Genomic DNA, 18,055 nt, shown 5'->3' on the forward strand with positions numbered 1-18,055 from the left:
TTAACATCACATTTTAATACTCCCTTGACCTTAATAATAGATTTGATGGTCAAGTCCACAGGCTACATATGACTCGATGGGGGTAAAACTCCCTCCCCCAGTGCTGTCAGTGCTTCTGATACACTTGGTGGCCATTCATTTAAATTTTACCAGAAATAGCCAGTGGAAACATCTCATAACTTGAAAGTTACCTTCTGAAATCTACTTCTGTTTAACCAGACTGGTCATCTTTAGGTTCAGAACTTAGTCATAGAATCAGTCAGGGTTGGAAGTGACCTCAAAGAGCATCTAGTTCCAACCCCCCTGCCATGGGCAGGGACACCTCACACGAGATCAGGCTGTCTAGAGCCTCATTCAGCCTGGCCTTAAACACCTGCAGGGATGAGGCTTCAACCACCTCCATGGGCAACCTGTTCCAGTTTCTCACCATGCTCACGGTGAAGAACTTTTTCCTAATATCCAATCTGAATCTGCCCATTTCTAGTTTTGCTCCACCCCACCAGTCCTATCACTGCCTGACAGCTGGAAAAGCCTCTCCTCAGCTTTTTTATAGGCCCTCTTATGATACTGAAAGGCCACAATAAGGACACCTCAGAACCTTCTCCTTTCCAGACTGAACAGCCCAAACTCCCTCAGTCTCTCCTCATAGGAGAGGTGCTCCAGCCCTCTGATCATCCTCATGGCCCTTCTCTGGACACCTTCCAGCACCTCCATATCTCTTTGTAATAGGGGCTCCAGAACTGGGTGCAGTACTCCAGTTGTGTATGGAAGGGTACCTTCAGAAAGCAGAAAGAATGGGCGCAGTTACCGGATTAAGTCAAGCAGTGCATCTGCAGAGCTCATGATGGGCTTTCCACCCTCTTCAGTGCTCTCCTTCTGTGCTGCTCCACCAGGATGGATAATGGAGACCATAATTATTCCCACAATCACAGCCACAAATGTTGTCCACAGGTAGTAGGTGACAGTAATGATCCCTAACCGACTGGAAGTCTTGGCATCCAGGGCTGCGAGCCCAGACATTAAGCTGTGGAAAGAAAGCAGCATTTATAGTTTCTTTTGCACAACACCAGTGCAGCTGACAGCAGCCCCATTTCCTAAAGGAGTGTGCTTTACCTGCTTCTCTTGGGATTGCCTACATAGCAGTATTTTTAGAAGCTTGCCAGTAACCCTGAACCTGTAGTTTGTGCCTAAAGGGATGTTTCCCAATTTGCCATGTGGGATCCTGGTACATAAAGGACTCTGCAAGCTCAGGCATCCTGCTTCCTGCTCTCTGGACTTTGACAGTCAGCGTTGCACAGTCTTCATGTGTGACCACTCAGTTCACAGCAGCAACATCAATGAACAGCCATAAGAAACTAGGGAGGAAACTCTACATGTAATTTTACATCACCCTGGTGTGAGTCAGGTTTGCAGGGACTTCTGAAGGCTCTATTTAACCCTCTCCTCCCTCCCTGTGTGAGGCAGGACCACAACTTCAACATTAAACCCACCAAAGGGCAGTTTTGTCATCTAGTCTTTTTTCACCCAAAAGAATACCTTTTTTTTCTCTTTCCCCCTAACTCACTACAAAGCACAGTTTATTATTGCTTTACCAGGTCTACTCTGGGAAGCAGAAGGTGATTCAGTGTGCCCCACCTAAATGGGGACAATGCATGGCCTACAGAGGAAACTCCTTTGTGGGCAGCTGTGGCTGCATGGCGGGGAGCACGACGGCCACTTCAGCCTTCTCCTCCCTCTCCAGCTCCCTGCCCACCACTGCCGGAGGATGACCAGTGTCCACCCACCTTCTTGTTTGTATAGCTTGCCTCTACCAAGCCATACAATTCTCTACCAAGTCCTTCAGCTCTCAGTGCCCCTCTATTATAGGCAAATTAGACAGGGGACTGCTAGGTCCAGGCTGCTGTGAGAGTCAGAGAATGGCAAGGATTGGAAGGGCTCTCTGGAGATCACTGCTAATGAAAGTACACCGAGAACAGGTTGCACAAGAATGTGTCCAGGAAGGTTTTGAAAGTCTCCAAAGCAGGAGACTCAACAACCTCTCTGGGCAGCCTGTTTCATCACCCTCACCATAAAGAAGTAGGTTTTGAGTAGGTTTTCTATGTCCTATGGTAAATCTGTCCTAGTACAAGTCATCGAAAGGGAACTGTGGGCAGTACCACATATAAACTCTGATGCTGTTTCTAAGTGACCTGAGGCTGAGATTTGAGTTTCTAGTGACTCCAGTATTGAGTATTGCAGGAGTTTTAAAGAGAGATTTAGATCTGAATAATTCTCTGCACGCTTCTTGAAACATAGATCTCGGGGAAAGCGCAGGTGACATACCACATTGGCTGTTTGGTGTGCACCAGTGTCTGGCCTTCCCATCAGAATAGAGCCAGTTATTGGGCCTTTCCTCAAAATCTGTCCTTTAATAAGCTCCTCCTCTTTGAAAGTGATGTCCTTGACCTCACTGCAGAGCAAGGTCGTCTAGAGCCAGCACTGAAGTGCAGCTTAGCCTTTAGAGTTGATTCAATGAAATCAAATGTGTGAGATTCAGTGCTCAGGTTCCTGATATCCACTAGATTAATTAGGACAATGTATTGCTTTTGTGCACTGCCAGTCTCTCAGCTAGCATGGGGTTGGGTAACACTATAGGAGCAAGGAGGGACACTGGTTGCACTGTAACATGGTTCATATAGAAAATCAGCATCTCGATATCTCTTCCTCTTGTAATCGTTGCTCTTCCCTGTAAAGGGTTAACCCTCCTTGGGGAGTGGTCTTGACCCTGACCCCAGGTCCTCCTGACTCCTCCCCGGGGGTGGGTCTGATTCTTCCTCCAGGTGTAGTGTTTAGCCTGCTCCCACATCCCGTCTAGCCCCCTATAAAACCAGAGGAACTGCCTGTTCTGTTCTCTCTTGCTCTGCCTCCCTGCCTGACAGCACCAACCTCCTGTTCCTCCTGTTCTTTGTTTTACCACGTGGCCACCAGTCCAGGAGCAGACAAAACCCATTGCCATCAATCTGGTTGTATTTTGTATCTTGTTTTCCCTTCCCTACCTCTTTGTAACTCCCCTACCTCAAATACCTTTTATTTATTGTTAAAGTTTTCTCTTTTAAGTTCCAAATCGAAGTGAGACTATTTATTTGGGCGTGTTTTACCTTTTTCTCTCTACATCTAATTCCTTTTCTTTGAAAAAGGTGGGGGGAGGGAAAGGCATCCTATAAATTGTTGCTGGTTCTATTAACTATATTTGAGTCTCTGGGAAATTTAAACTAGAACCAAGACATTCCCTCTCCTTCATCATTGCAGTTGTTAAAAATCCACCCTCTTCTGTGTCTAGGAAGCACTGTGTGCAAACACAGCACTGTGTACAACCTCAGTGCTGCAGATTACAAAACCAGGGGCAGCACTGGTATTCATCTCCTTGGCACTTCCCTTGGGTGGCTCCTTGTGGAAGAGTACGTGCTCTAAACCATTCATTTGATAATACAGTTAAACACACTTATCTCAGAGCAATATGTTAGTTTCTGTAGAGCAACTCCCATGTTGTTATTAGATTTCTAGGACAGAGCTCATTTTGCTGCCCACTGAGACATTTCAACAACTGGTTGATGCCCAAAGAAGGTGCCTATACTGTACCAGCCTTCAGCATTGTTCTACCTCCCACCTCAGCCTTCCCAGAAACAAAAGGGGAAATGGAATCAGGCTGAGTTTTATCCAGCTGACTGTTTTTCATGAAAATGTTTTATAAAGAACATTTTGAGTGCTCTTTATAGATGTATCATGCAGGGAAGCAGCCATCAGTGGTGTGAAGGCCTGACTATTGGCCAGTAGATCTCTTCACTGGTAGGCTGGACACCATATAGAGGGATCACTTGGAGCAGGCACCACCAAAGACACAGAGAGTACACTTCTGTCCTGGCACTGCTCTGAAGCCATACTGTTCCTGTTGGCCTACATGCTGCTGCACTGTGTTTGTTCCACAGAACAGTGGAGAGGTGAACCCATGCACACAAGTCTTGGACTGTCATGGCTGTTCACCTGAAAAGTATGTCCAGAAGGATTTGGGGACAAAGTCCTGATAAACTACATCCAGTGGCTCATGTGCCTTTGAGGATGCTACCTGATCCTGAAGATGTCAGGCTGCTAGGATCCGGGAGGATGTTGTGCAGCTATAGTCATACATTGGCTCTTAGGTGACAAATCCTGAGTGGGCTAATAATGAGATTGCTCTGTCTTGGGGATATTCATTAACAAGATCATCATCTGTAATGAGATTATCCTGTCACCAGATAAAGTCATGCTCAGTTCATGCTGTGACGAGAAAGTTCTCAAAAGTAATTAACTATGGAGGTGCAACAGGAGTGACTGTGGAGTGACGGAAGCATGACCAAAGGTCTGGCTTCAGACAAAGCCCTGTGGTCTTCATGACCTGCAATGCTTGGTTTGGAGCAGGAACATCACAGGCTGTGGAGTATCTCTGGCCATGTCACTTTAAGCAGTTGCTGAGAGTCATTTTCAGAAAGAAATGCTGTAGCTAGAAGGAGACAACAATCATTGGCTCTTTTCATCTGACTTCCTATGCTTGATGTCAGAGGGAAGAGGGCAGGAGACATAAAGGTTAAGACAAATTCTGATTGCCATAGTTCTTGAGTTTGGGAGTACAGCATTACACCACACTGATCTCTGGAGCTCTAAAGTTCCCCCAGTGCAGCCAAAGAAAGAGCAGACAAAATGTTTTTCTTATCTCTTGGAGCATAGAGAAGTCAGGAGAAAATAAATTTCCAGATGTCACTGCATCGTGTGCAAGTTTTCTTTGAATCTAATTTTCATTAGACATTCCTGGCCACGTAGACTTCCCCCCCCAGTTTCCAAAGCTGCTTCTAAGCCTGAACAAAGACATTCCCAAGCCATCCACTACTAGACTCCCATGAAACACAATGGAAGGAAAACTCATGTCAAGCCTCAGAATCTGGCCAGGTTTGAAAAAGGAGGGCAGATATTTGGTTCATAGAGCTTTGGACTTCCACACTTATGTTCCCTGGGCAGCTTCCATAATACATTTTAGTGATTGCCAAATGGACAAAACAGGATTAAGAGAATGGCAAAAAATGGGCAGCTTTCCTGAATATTTACAGCACACCTCCCTCATTTAACCAGTCTGGAAAAAGACCCAAAAATCCACCCAAAACCATCATTTTGTGTTCAGAGACCATTTCCATATGGTTTATATAGGAAGAAAAAAAAAAAAAAATGGCAAGCCTAAGGCTTCCAAAATACACATTAATGAAACTGGAATGAAATAGTAAACCTCATAGGGCAGGATTTAAGAGAAATTTCTGATGACTGTCATTTAAGAGGTTTCTTGCACCTAGCTTTGGAATATCTGGTGCACCACAATCAACTAAACTTCTGCACTGACTATTGCAGGCACATATAAAAACCATCTTCCTGTGGCTTTTCTTTCTTATGTCTAGGGCATAGTTCTATTTTGTTCACCAAACAAATCTTGAATGAGGTTGTGGATCCTAGAGACTGAAGGATAAGCCTCCCAGATTCTTGTAGCTGCCATATATCTCCATACATATCTGTCCAATGGTCCTTACATGCGTGTGGCTTTTAGCCTCTTCAGAGTTGTACTTTGATAACCTGAAGGTCTCCACACAATGCAAAACTGATGCCTCATAATATTTTCCAATCTGTCTGAGCTTTGCATTTTCATTCTTAACAAGCAAAAGCTATCTGGCTTTTTTACCACAGCTTACACAGAATCACAGAACATTAGGGTTTGAAAGTGACCTGGAAAACTCATCTAGTCCAACACCCTGCCAAAGCAGGATCACTCAGGGCAGCTCACACAAGAACACATCCAAGCATGTTTTGAAACTCTCCAGGGAAGGAGACTCCACAACTTCTCTGGGCAGCCTGTTACAGGGCTCTGGCACCCTCACAGTAAAAATGTTTCCCCTTCTGATCCTGTGGCACCTCCTCTGCTCCACTGCCCCGTGTCCTGCCATTGGACATCACTGAGCTCTGGCCTGATACAGTCCTTCACATCTTTATCAACAGGACTGAGGTCACCCCTCATGTTCCTCTGCTCCAAGCTAGAGCCCCAGATCCCTCAGTCTTTCCTCACAGGGAGATACCTTCAGCATCTTTGTGGCTCTGCACTGAACTCTTTCAAGCAGTTCCCTGAGATCCTTTTTGAAGTGAGAGGTCCAGAACTGGACACAGTATTACAAATGTGGCCTCACCATGGCAGAGTAGAGGGGCAAGAGAACCTTTCTGGACCTACTAACTACAGCCCTTCTAATCTACCCCAGGATGCCCTTGGCTACAAGGGCTCATGGGCCTCCTGTTATCCACCAGGACTTCCAGGTCCCTTTCTCCTACACTGCTCTCCAAGAGATCAGCCCCCAGCTTATCCTGGTCCATGGGGTTGTTCTTTCCCAGATGCAGGACCCTACACTTGTCCTCACTGGATTTCAATGAGGTAATTTCATCTTAGGTAATTCTAAATTGACTCTGCTCTGGTTTTTGGGCAATAAGGTGTCCTGAAGTAGCCAAACCTGCCTTGTCATTTCTGTGAAGTGATCTGGCTACCTTTGCATTGGAGAAAGTCAGAAGGTCAGCAAAGCAAATGGCAGCATTGTGAGCAAAAGCTACACATGGCCAATAACAAGAAAGTTTATCTACTTGCAGCATTTTAATGGGCCATATTTAAGACATTATTTCAGTAAAACTTTAATTGATTCATTGCTGTTAGTGAAAAAAACACCAAAAAAACCCAAAACTCCTGGCTAAGCTATTTTACCTAGAATGGCTTGGTTAAGGTTCATTTACTTTTTGGGGACAGTCTCCATGGGATTTATGAGAAGTTACAATAGATTATTTCCTTATAGGGCTCTTGTTGAGGGAGGAAGCTGAAGAGCAAAGCCAGGATCAGTGGAAGATCTAATGAAACCTAGATTAAGCTTTTAAGGGGAAATTAGAAAGGAAGATGAAGACCTCAACAGCTCCAGGAATTATGTTAAATGCAACTCATTAAAAATGTGAAGTCAGTTACTAGGCTGTTTAAAATATTGGCAGTAGTACAACCCAGTGAACCCATGTCACAGTGAGGTTCACTTCTGCTTTGAAAGAAATCTGTGTAAAGTGGACAAAAGTACTACAGCAACTTTGATGTGAGAAGGAAGAAAATTCTTCCAATATCTTGCCAATCTGATTAGTCCCACGCAAACAAGTAGCTCAACTCTCATGAGCACCTCTAGGCTTCTGCTGGCAGTCATTGATTAAGTACCAGAGCACTTATCAAGTATTTTATTTACAAGTAAATACAGAACTTTCTACTTTCTCTGCAGTTTTCTAGCTCTTTACGTTGCTTTCTGACAAAAGCACATTTTTTTAATCTACTCTCAGGATCAAAACCTACATCCCCTGAAAGGGAAGATACAAGAAGCTGCTGCTAAGACCCCATTCTGCATGTTTATTTGTCTTCCCCTCCACCAGGAGCCATCTGGATGTAGCTTTGAAATAGATGGATTATGGATAAAGTTATCAGAAAGGATTAGTGTGATTAGAAAGACATTAATCCTGTCAAGAAGTAATGGTCAAGTATTAACCACCAACAGTTGTTCCTAGAATCATGTTTGTTTTCATTCATCCTGTACCCTCCCTCCCATTCTCATTTTGTGATTGCATGCCGTAGAAAAGTCCTTCCTAAGCAAGTTCTCCCAGGAAGGCTGGGAAGCTCCTCTGACAGCTACATTAGTGATGATTACAGTGCAGCTGAAAGTAGAGCATCATGAAAGTGAAGTGCAGGCTTCACTAATGCTGTTTGATCACGCAGACAGCCTGTCGCTTACCTTTCCATCGAGGTCAATGCCTGCAACTTTCAATCTGGCAATAATCTCCATTTCCATGGCACAAGCCATTTCATCAGCTCCAAATGCTCTTGAACACAACCTGCTACCACACAGGAAGGCAGCAGCTCTGTTTCACAGGAAACAGAGACATTAAGGCACTGTGTTTAAAGACAAACACTGACAGTAAAAAAAAAAACAAACCAAAAAAGAAAGGTTGCAGTGCTTTGTGTGCTGCAGTGAACCCCTCTGCAGATGTGCCTGGCTACCTGTGGCTGCCTCACTGTCATGGAGACATTTATGGAGGAAAAAGACAGGAAACAAGACTCTGGACTAATGAGAGAAAGAGATGAGAAACTTCCTCTGTTTCTTTCTATTGTCTTGTGATTGATTTTGCTCTTAGTTTCTAGTGTGGTTAAAATTATTTCATCAGTGAGAGAAGGATCAAAATGGTTTCTGCTTTCTAGGATATTCTTTTGCTTTCTTCTATGATGACAGAATTCTTACAGAGCAAGACAATGCCACGGCTGTGACAGAGAAGCCAGCTGCTCTTGTCACATGCCAGAGTGACAGCAGTATCTGTGGGAGCACCATAGCCCATCTTTACCTGTTTCACCCTACGTGGTCTGGCCTTGCAGCAGTAGATTATGGCTTTGGGTTCCCATCTCCCAGTGTCACACCACACTACACAGGAGAAAATGCCTCCTGCCCATACCTGTGCCAATAGCTAGTTAACATATCTGTTGGTCTTGACTTGTACCCATATTACAGACCTCCAAGTGGCATCTTGGTTGGAAACTAGTGCCATGCTACACCTCCAGAACTCATATCTAAGTGATGCCAGGACCTCTCTTTTGATGTGGCACCATTTGTCTAGGTACAGAGGAAGATAAAAGCCTGCAACAGTCCATGCTCACCCCACAAACCAAGACAGGTCAGGTATGTGATGTGCACCTGCAGATGGGCAGCCCATTTGTATAGTGGACACTCCTTAAATGTCTGTTTGTGTACAGGCCAGAGAGGCATCAGCAGGACATGGAGGGCCTCCAGAGATTTCATCCAGACTCTAATTGTTTTGCAGCCTGCTGGTGTGCTAACATGTTTCTGCTCATCTCAACATAACTGAACAACTATCATAGTATCCCTGGAGATGTTCAAGAAGCTGTAACTGTGGTGCTTCAGGATATGGTTTAGTGGCCATGGCAGTTGGGTTATGGTTGGACTCAACGATTTTAAAGGTCTCTTCCAGCCCTAATGATCCCCTGATGATTTTTAGTCAGTGGAACGGTCCCTAATGTCAAGTTTTGTTTTGGAAGTTTCCTTTGACAATCGAGTAATGGCAAACAGCATTTTTGAAGTGTAAGTATCTTGATATAAATGCAGTAGTGTTCAAGCTCAAAGCCCACCAAAGACACAAAGTGGCTGCTGTCTAACAGGATTGTTGCAGCAATTTCTGCATGGTTAGGCTGTCTGTTGTAAATAGCACCTGAAATGTGAATTAGCTTTTCAGAGAGCCTTGGCCTGTAGCCAGTGGAAGCCCAAAGGTGTCAGGCTCTAACTCTTCAAACACTGAGCAGTATGTTAGAGGATCTGACTGTTAGCTCTACACTGTTTGCAGTGATTGTGTTTAACTTTACAGCTAGGCTGCCTGAAAAGAAACTGAAATCTATAAGCCCCAGATCTACATTCCTAGCACACCAGAACAGGCAGCTTTTTTCTCTGCTTTTGAATAATGCTTTAGAAAATAGTAATTGCCTTTTTACCCAGAAGGTTGAGATCTTTTCCTTATTACTCAACAGTCATAACTGTTACTGACAAACTGACATACACAGCAAAAGTCCTGCCAGAAACTGACATCATGCACTGTGCACGATATGTGCCATAGGAAATCTGGCTTTATGGACTGAAGGAAGCAAGGCAGAACTTTGCTCAGCGCACAGTGAAGACTGACGTCCAACGAGTGCTCTGTCACTGCTTCCTCCCAAATAGCCCAATATATGAGGCTACTGTGATACAGCTTTGAACACTGGAGGGCATGAACAGCAGCCTTTGCTCACTGACTGATAAAGGGGATCTGAGCCTTTGCAGCACAGTTCATGCAGAATCCAGGCTGGCTTCTTGACTTCAGCTGCTCTGATTCAAAAAAATAATCCCAAATTCAAAGGTCAGGATGCAAATGAAAACAAATTATCTGTTACATATGGTTGTACAGCTTCACAGCTGGGGAAAGAGCCAAGACTCTTAATAATGCTTCTTTTTTCTTTTTTCTTTTTTTTTTCCTGCCATTTGAGTGTTTCTGGATTAAGTAAAGGGTAAAAGGATTTGAAAAACAAATTTGGATTATAACAAATGTCAGATTTATTCAACTGTTTATAGTTCATACGTGTTTCTATCCTAAGGAAACAGAGGGAATCCATCCAGCCCCTCAAGCCTAACGTCACTGCTGTTTCCTTTGTATGGCACAAAGTGTTTCAGAGCTCTCAGAGGACTATGAACATTGATGATATTATAGATAGTAACAGAGAGAAACATCTGATGATGTCTGAGGCATGGAGGAGGAGGGATTCTTAATAAAGTTTCCTAAGAAGGTAGAACAGAACTTTCCTTTACAGTCTCAAGCAATCTCAAAGAATCCTTTGGAGAACTTTAAGGATAATCTGCCTCTAGTTCTGCAATACAATAGCACTGTGGATAAGTTAAAGTAGCAAAATGGTGTCAAGTGAGATTGCTCTCTGACCTGCTCTTGCTGGGCTAACACCTTGTTCTCACTGAGGTGAAAGGTATTTGTATAGTTACTTCTGTTACAGTGATGCCCATGACAGGCAGTTCAGAAACAGGGCATCATGCACACTCCAGCCTTATCATTTAAGTACCCCATGGGTTTTGTCACACTAACCCAGCAGAAGTTTTATTTTTCTATGTTGGTGAAGACCTCTCCCTCAGTGCCAGTATTTTTCTATTGGCAAGATAACACAGGTTGAAAAGTCCAGAGTCTAACAATCTGAAGAAAAAGCTCTGTGTTTCCAAATGTTATTTAACTCCAGGTGAAAACACAACTGCTTTGGTACATTATAAAACATTGCTCTGCACAGGCTTCTCAGAGAGCTGTAGGCTCCTCCACACCTCACTAAATAATATAGAACATAAATTTGATTCCACTTGATTATGCCCCAGTTTAGCAGCTGCACAAGTTGAGACCTAGGAAAGAATGACTAGAGGGAATAGTTTAACTCTTACACAGCAGAAAAGACTAAGCCAAATTTGACCAGAAGCTTTCCTATGTGGTCTTCAGTTAAATTATGTAAATTTGTCAAAACAACACAGAGACTCCCAGGGATGGACTTGAAGAACTAGCACAGCACATTTTGTCATTCACATAAACCCATTATTATTCAGTGAATGAACTTTGGCTCTCCTCTTGGTTTAAATTTTATGATAAGCAAGCAAAAGGATAGATTTTGTAGAGACTTGAATTTTCCTGTTGTATAAACACTATTTCAATCATACTAAGAACTGATTTCTAGTCATGGTAGAGAATTTAGATTGCAAAATTCAGTACTGGCCTCTGAATGGGTCAAATTGTACACACCTAACAAAAGGTAAGATTAAGTAGTAAAAGAGACAAACAATCTCCAGTTGTCTACTACCAGTTTCACCTCCAGTTGATGGCAAGCAGACCAGTAGATGACAGAGTTTGCCCTGGCTAATGGTGTGTCTCACAGCGTGCTATGAACCAGCCCCAAACTCCCAGGGAACATGAAAGGCAGGGAAGAGAAGGGGGAGATGTCAGACAGGCACTACCTTTTAAGCTGGAATATGGAACAGAATAACAATATTACGATATCCTGGGATGAGCAGGTCTGTCTCCCTGGGATGGGCCTCTGTCCCTATGGCTTTGTTTAAGGGGGACCTAAGATCCCTCAAACTACCACAATGAGTTACTTAAAGGATGCCTGCACAGCCAGCTAGAGCCAGCCATGAAGTCGCTGTGCCTGTGCTCTGGGCTGCCAGGGCCACTCCGGAAGCCCCAGAGCCACATTAGCCCTTCGCACGAGCCTGGGCACAAAGCCGCTCTAATGCGGCTCTGCTGCTTCTGGTGGGGATCTGCCACCAGTCTGCCCACTTCAGCTCCTGGCCTTAAGGGGGTTCACATCTGCTTGCACCCAGAGCATCCCCACATCTTCTCGCACAGTTTATACAATTGGCCACAGTTAAATGGAACTCCTGAGAAGGAACATTTGGTATGGCATAGCACAGCTGAAGGACAGAATTCCATCAGAAGAGATGAAGGAACATTTTTCAGGAGAGGGTTGTTAGAACACCAACCCCTTCTTGAAACTAGAGAGCTGTGAAAGACAGTTATCTGGGGAGAAGGGTCCTGTAATGAAGTAGTTTCTAATTCAATACTAGGCTTTGACAGCATGAGTAAGAATGACCCACTCAGGAATCTGAGCAGAAGGATAAGGGATTACCAAACGGATGGCATCATGGACAGGAATCCCCTTAAAGAAAGACACTCTATATTTAGCACAGCGTATTTAAATCAGCAACAAACCCCAGTAGTAACAAAGATTTATTACTGCCCCTAAAGAAGGCTTGAAATAAATAAAAATATTTATTAGTGGACACTTCCTTGTGTCAGGGACAGCATATTCTGGGGAACAAGGTTTACTGTTTCAAAGCCAGAGATCAAATCAGCTATTTAGCTTTGCCTATAAAGGGAACAATCCTCCTTTAACAGATTCCCTGCATGGAAAACTATTGAATCGCTGCTGCTCTTTATTTTTTAAATATCTAGAAAATGGTCAATGGTAAACAGATAAAAAAAGGTACTAATTATCCTAAGCTTAACCGAAACAGACTGCTTTTGGTAAAGGGAGTATTCCCCGGGATAACCAGCCTGCTGTAAGAGCTGAACACATAAACAAGGAGGGTGTTGAAAGATGCAATTTGCTGCTACGTATACAGGTAAACATACAATGACAACTTAGTATTTTTTTTCTCTCAAATTACTCAGAGGGGGTGGAAAGCTCAGAAGGAGAGAGTTAAGTCCTTTAAGGTCTCTGGAACTACATGGCTGAAGGCGGGCAACAAAGAGCCTGTGAGCTTCTAGCACTATCCTGTTTAAGAACCAGGGGCTGCAAGCCCTGCCTCTTCTCCAGCCTTGCCTTACAGATCTGTGGCACACACCTTTTGCAGTCAAGCTTTGAAGACGTGGTGCCCATGGTGGTTTGGCCGCCCAGGGCTCTGCAGTGCGCTGGGAGCCAGACCTCCTCCTCCCCTGTGAGCTCATTGGCACCTCTGCATTTTAAACAGGGAGAGAGAGAGGGGAATTTGCTCTCTGGGGTAAGTGTCATCAGACACACAGCACTTCTGCATTTCAAACAGGTAGGGAGAGCTAAATTTGGCTGCCACCAGACGCACACTCCTGCCGGCGCTTGAACCCCCGCAAGCGCTCTGGCTCCTCGCTCTTCCCGGCAGAGCCATCTGCTGGCTGCCGGCTGCAGCGCAGCCCGAAGCTCCGCATGCCGAGAAATGCCTCCGGTGGAAGCAAAGGTGGCTCACCAGACCTGAGCCCCTTGGGCCAGCTGATCACCAGACGTCTATCTAAAGCCCTGGCTCCGTGACATTTTAAGCATCTCAGAGGACCAAGGGCAGGATGCACTAAGTTTTACCTCTGTCATGCCACGTACGGATGTGCCTGTTTGAAATCTTCAGGTCTGTGTTGAAACCTTCTGCAGGATAGAGAAAATAATTGCATTTGTCAAACAAGGATAGAGCCCTCTGTCCCAGAGAGAATCTAGGAACTTCAGATCTCCTGCAGCCAATCTTTTTGGCTTGTTGAGGACATACACACCATTACCCAACTGCTGTGCTTGAGTGTATAGCTCATGAATTCAGACTGGGCTCCTGCTCTTTCCAGGCTCCTCTGATACTGCCATTCCTGGATCTAAACCCAGTATCTTATGTTTCTACATACCATTAACCTATACATCTGATGTCTAAAACTGGATTTTGTAACCCTCCATCTCCTAGGGCAGAAACAAACTGTCAGATGATTATCTAATGGTTATTTCTTTCTTTATGTTGCTAATAGAAGTGGCAGCCTCTGTATGGGTGCCTGTTCTCATTACAGGGAAGAGCAAACTCTATACATGAGACTCAGTGGATACTACTCAGTGGATAGTATCAGTCTCCACCCTTAATGAAGGGCCACGTCCTCATGCAGGGCTCAAACTAGCAGGCTAGTGTTTGGTGGTTGCTTTTTCAAGGTTTTTCTGTGGGAAAACAAAAGGTAAGACTACAGGCGGCAGGGGGCATCAGGAACAGGTGTAGGAGCTCCAGGATACAGCAGGTGCTGGGACAGTGTCAGCTGAAACCATGAACGGCACAGTGAAGAAACAATCTCATGTTGTTTGACCGATTCCTTCCGCATTCAAAGAAGGCACAAAATTCCGTTCAGAGACACCTGTATATGTCAACAATTTCTCATTTCTAATGGACACAATCTGCACAGCCCCTCTTTTAACTCCCTAACTATCATGCCAAAAGAGGGCTAGTACAAAGTTTCAGCTATTTCTGTTGAAGGCTGCATTTGTGCAAGTTTCTCTAGTCTGCTGAGCCACATATTTGCCACATATTACTTCTGCTAAGATCCTTCAAGGTGAACTCTGGATTTGGAGGCAGGGTATTTCATGCCTCTTTCAGCTTTCCTTTCTCACCTTTTTCTTTACAAGTAATTTTCACTTGTTCAGGTGAAAACTTGCATTATTAAATCAACCAGGAGAATCAGATTTAAACCTTTTTATGGTGCTTCTGTAAACAAGGATAGGGAGTAATTTAAAAAGTAATTTCTCTGCCATTGCTCTTGAGGGACAAGTGTGCATACAGGTGAGTGAAAAAAACACAGCATTGCTTTACCAATTGTTTTTAAATACTTGTGTGGGAAATGCTATGCTTGTTAAAAAACAAGGACAAGAACGTAACTACGCCTGCAGTATCTTTTGCTCACAAGCCCCTGGAATTTCAGTATGCAACTGTAAGTGATGGCTAGTTTGTTATCCAGGGAGACAGGTTCACCCTGGAGAGCTATGCAAGGAGAGTTCATTCCTTTGAAGACCTGTAGTTTCTTCCCTTTCCTTTTCAGAAGATGGAGTGCATCAGTTCTAACAGCACAGCTCAGAGATTCACTCCTGACACTTCTGTACATAACCCAGAGCTAGCACAGGCCATGTGAGAGCAGCAATTCCCTCCTGACATCTCTAAAGACTAAGGAAGAAGCATTCCTCTCAGGGAAGAGCATGTGATCCAAGAGCAAGGGCTCCAATCCTGTTCTGTCCTCCTTGCCACATCATTCCCTTGTGTGAGAATCTAGTTTTCCTTGCAAAACTCTTCTTCCACCTCTCAAGAAGATCTATGTTCTGTTTTGATGTTCTCTAGTTGCATGGGACAGAACCAGGCATGAGTCTGTGGTTGTATGGCCAGCTTTAGCACAAAGCCCCATGACTCAGCTCCATTCTGTGAAAAATTAAGAAGGTTAATGTAAAAGTAGATGGTTTTAAAACACCCTTAGTGCTGGATCGTGTTACTTTTCAGCACCTTTCAGTGATTTTAAGTGCTGAAGTGGAAGACGAGAGTTTGGTGTATGTGTTAGGTTCCAGAAGCTGAGGCTTCCATGGAAAGGCACCAAGTATCGCAAGACTTTTTTTCCTAGATCTGTTAAGGTAAAGTTAGTTTTGCTACTGTCCATCTCTCCTTCTATCTCCTCTCAGCATTGGGCACACGAGAGAGCTTCTGACCATTCAAATGGTGTCTGTTTGTGAATTAAGCCAGCTTGAAGACCGTTAAACTTCAGAAAAACCCATCCTAAGTTATGCCCACCCACTGCAAAGGCAGCAACCAAGCACCATCCTTCAGTACCAGGATCTATACCATTCATTCTGCTGCTGATAGAGTGGCAGCATTAAAGGTTCCGCCTTTAATATAATCAAAACCCCCCTTCCACTTCCTGCTGAAGCCAAGCAAGTTCACTGGAGACAGTGTTCATCAAGCTACAGCACGTCTCTCCAAATCCTGCAGAAGACTAAATGAAAGGTGTTTTTATGATACTTGTATAAGATATTATCTCAATTGTTTAGATTTAAGGTAGGCTTTTAGAGAAGATGGGCTATTTATTCCATGCATTTAACTTGCTAGCTTGAAGGAAAAAGTCCTCCCATTCCAAAGAAAGAAGCAAACATCAATGACAAAACCACTCCCACTGGTTTTTAAGCAAATAATACCTCTGTGAGGTGTTGTGGAAATGATGCTATTGATTAAAACCCATCTTCATAGCCCCACTATAACTATGAATGCACAGTGGGCAGCAATGCCCACTGGCACTCTCACACTCATTCAGTTAAAGCTAAAGCAGTGAGGATGATGCTGCCATTTAAGAAACTTCCAAAACTACTGGGACAATTATTGTCCTCACTTACCTTGAAACAACCAGTGGGAGAATCAACATTTTCAGCATCCTCATCAGTAACTCACCAGGAAACTGGAAATAACTAATTTCCTAGAAATACATGGAGAGATGCTTACTGTTTTGAGACAAAGACTGTCTGTTGTCACAAGTGCTGCTAGGGCTGAGGGTCAGCTAACACTGGGAAAACCTGCAGCTTTGGTGTATGAGGTGGCAAAGACAGAAGGCTTTCAAAGATCATTTTAAAATGAATTACATTACATACCAGGTTGGAATTCAGCAAACACAATGCATTTTTTTGTTCCTTTACAAAGGAAGACAAACACTAAATATGCCACCTCTTGGTGATTGTTGGTAGTAGGTTGCCCTGAATAACCTCTTCATTCTGCATTTTTTTCCCTAGATGCTTATGAAGCTACTGCTTGGACACAAATGGTGTTCAGACAGTGGTTAGCAGTAGCCAAACACAGAATTGTTTTCATTTACTTGCATTTGTGGGCTGGACTTGAGGTATTTTCCAGCCTTGAAGATTTTGTGATTCTGTGATTTATCAAGTGCTATGTTTTTAACTGAGATGTATATTTTGTGCTCAAACAATGCATTTGGCAATGCCTGTTGCCCTGTCTGCTCTGGCGAGCTAATACAGCAGAAAGGAATGATACCTACAAAGAGCTTAGCTGAAGTATGCTGGGGGAGATATCCACAAGTGGCTTTAAAAACATGTTCTGCTACTGATGGGAAATCTCCATTTTATTCATATAAATATCACTGGAGTAATATTCACATCTGCGCCTCTCTACACCCGGTGACAAAAAACATTCACAGCGCTTTCTTTAGAGGCACATGTTCCAAAGTACTATGAAATCCAAGGAACACATTGCACTACCTGTTCTAACAGCTCTCTATTACATGCTATTTTTCATCAAGCTTAAACATCCACCATTATATTATCCATAGCTGTGACATTACAATGTGCTTATGCCATACTTCCTTGGTGTCTTAAAGACCAGAATCCCTCACAAAGTTATTCTTTGAGAAGGTGTGAAAAGGCCCAGGGAAGTGCAGATTAGCTTAAACAAATGTATCAAAGACACAACCCCCCCTTTTTAGCTTTGGAAGTCCATGCTGAAGTTCCCCGAGTTGCTGTGGCTGTGGTTACATAAGCATGGTGTGTTCTCTATGCTGATTCTCTGCTGTGCCACGCTTACCTGCTGGGAGAGTCGCCTCGTCCTCAGGAAGAAGCCAAGAAGACAGCCTATGGTGACTGACAGCACTGAGAGAATAAGCAAACCATTCCTTTTAAAAACATCCTTGATCCGAGCGAGGATTGCATCCAAAGCCACTGCCATGCTGCCTTGCCTGTTCTCTGGAGAAGAATCAGCATCCCATGGAGAGAGAATTCACTTGCTCCTGGTGCCCGAGTAGACAGATCTAGCTCTGTATAGATCAGATCAAAGCACTTCCAGCTCTGCTTAGCTGACCTGCAAGGTCACCCCTCTACCAATAGCCACCAAGCAAGCAGCTGGCATTATTGTTCCAAATTAATACCAACAATCCTATTATCAACTACATCATTAAGAGCCTGCAAGAAGATTAGGAGGCTCTGGAAAATTAGAACAGAATGCAGTAGTATTTCTAAAACAAGACTGCTTCAAAACAAAGTGACACACCTGAGAGAAAGATGGTGCCTGGGCGTACCCCTTGATCTCCTCAGTTTGGGGTCTGGACATCCAAACCGAGCAAAGGCACA

General features: G+C 43.9%; 1 protein-coding gene across 1 annotated transcript in view; it reads right to left on the reverse strand.

The window, feature by feature from the left end:
- Positions 1–17,654, reverse strand: part of SLC1A7 (solute carrier family 1 member 7) — a 57,800-nt gene extending 40,146 nt beyond the window's left edge. The window contains exons 1-3 of the mRNA XM_064147395.1: positions 17,514–17,654; positions 16,319–16,398; positions 809–1,024 (exon numbers count right to left, since the gene is read on the reverse strand). Of these exons, the coding sequence (XP_064003465.1) occupies positions 809–1,024; positions 16,319–16,398; positions 17,514–17,654 (437 nt within the window). The remainder of the gene's footprint in view (positions 1–808; positions 1,025–16,318; positions 16,399–17,513) is intronic.
- Positions 17,655–18,055: the final 401 nt, after the last annotated feature.

This window comes from Pogoniulus pusillus, chromosome 8 (assembly GCF_015220805.1).
Source record: "Pogoniulus pusillus isolate bPogPus1 chromosome 8, bPogPus1.pri, whole genome shotgun sequence".
Lineage (NCBI taxonomy): Eukaryota > Metazoa > Chordata > Aves > Piciformes > Lybiidae > Pogoniulus > Pogoniulus pusillus.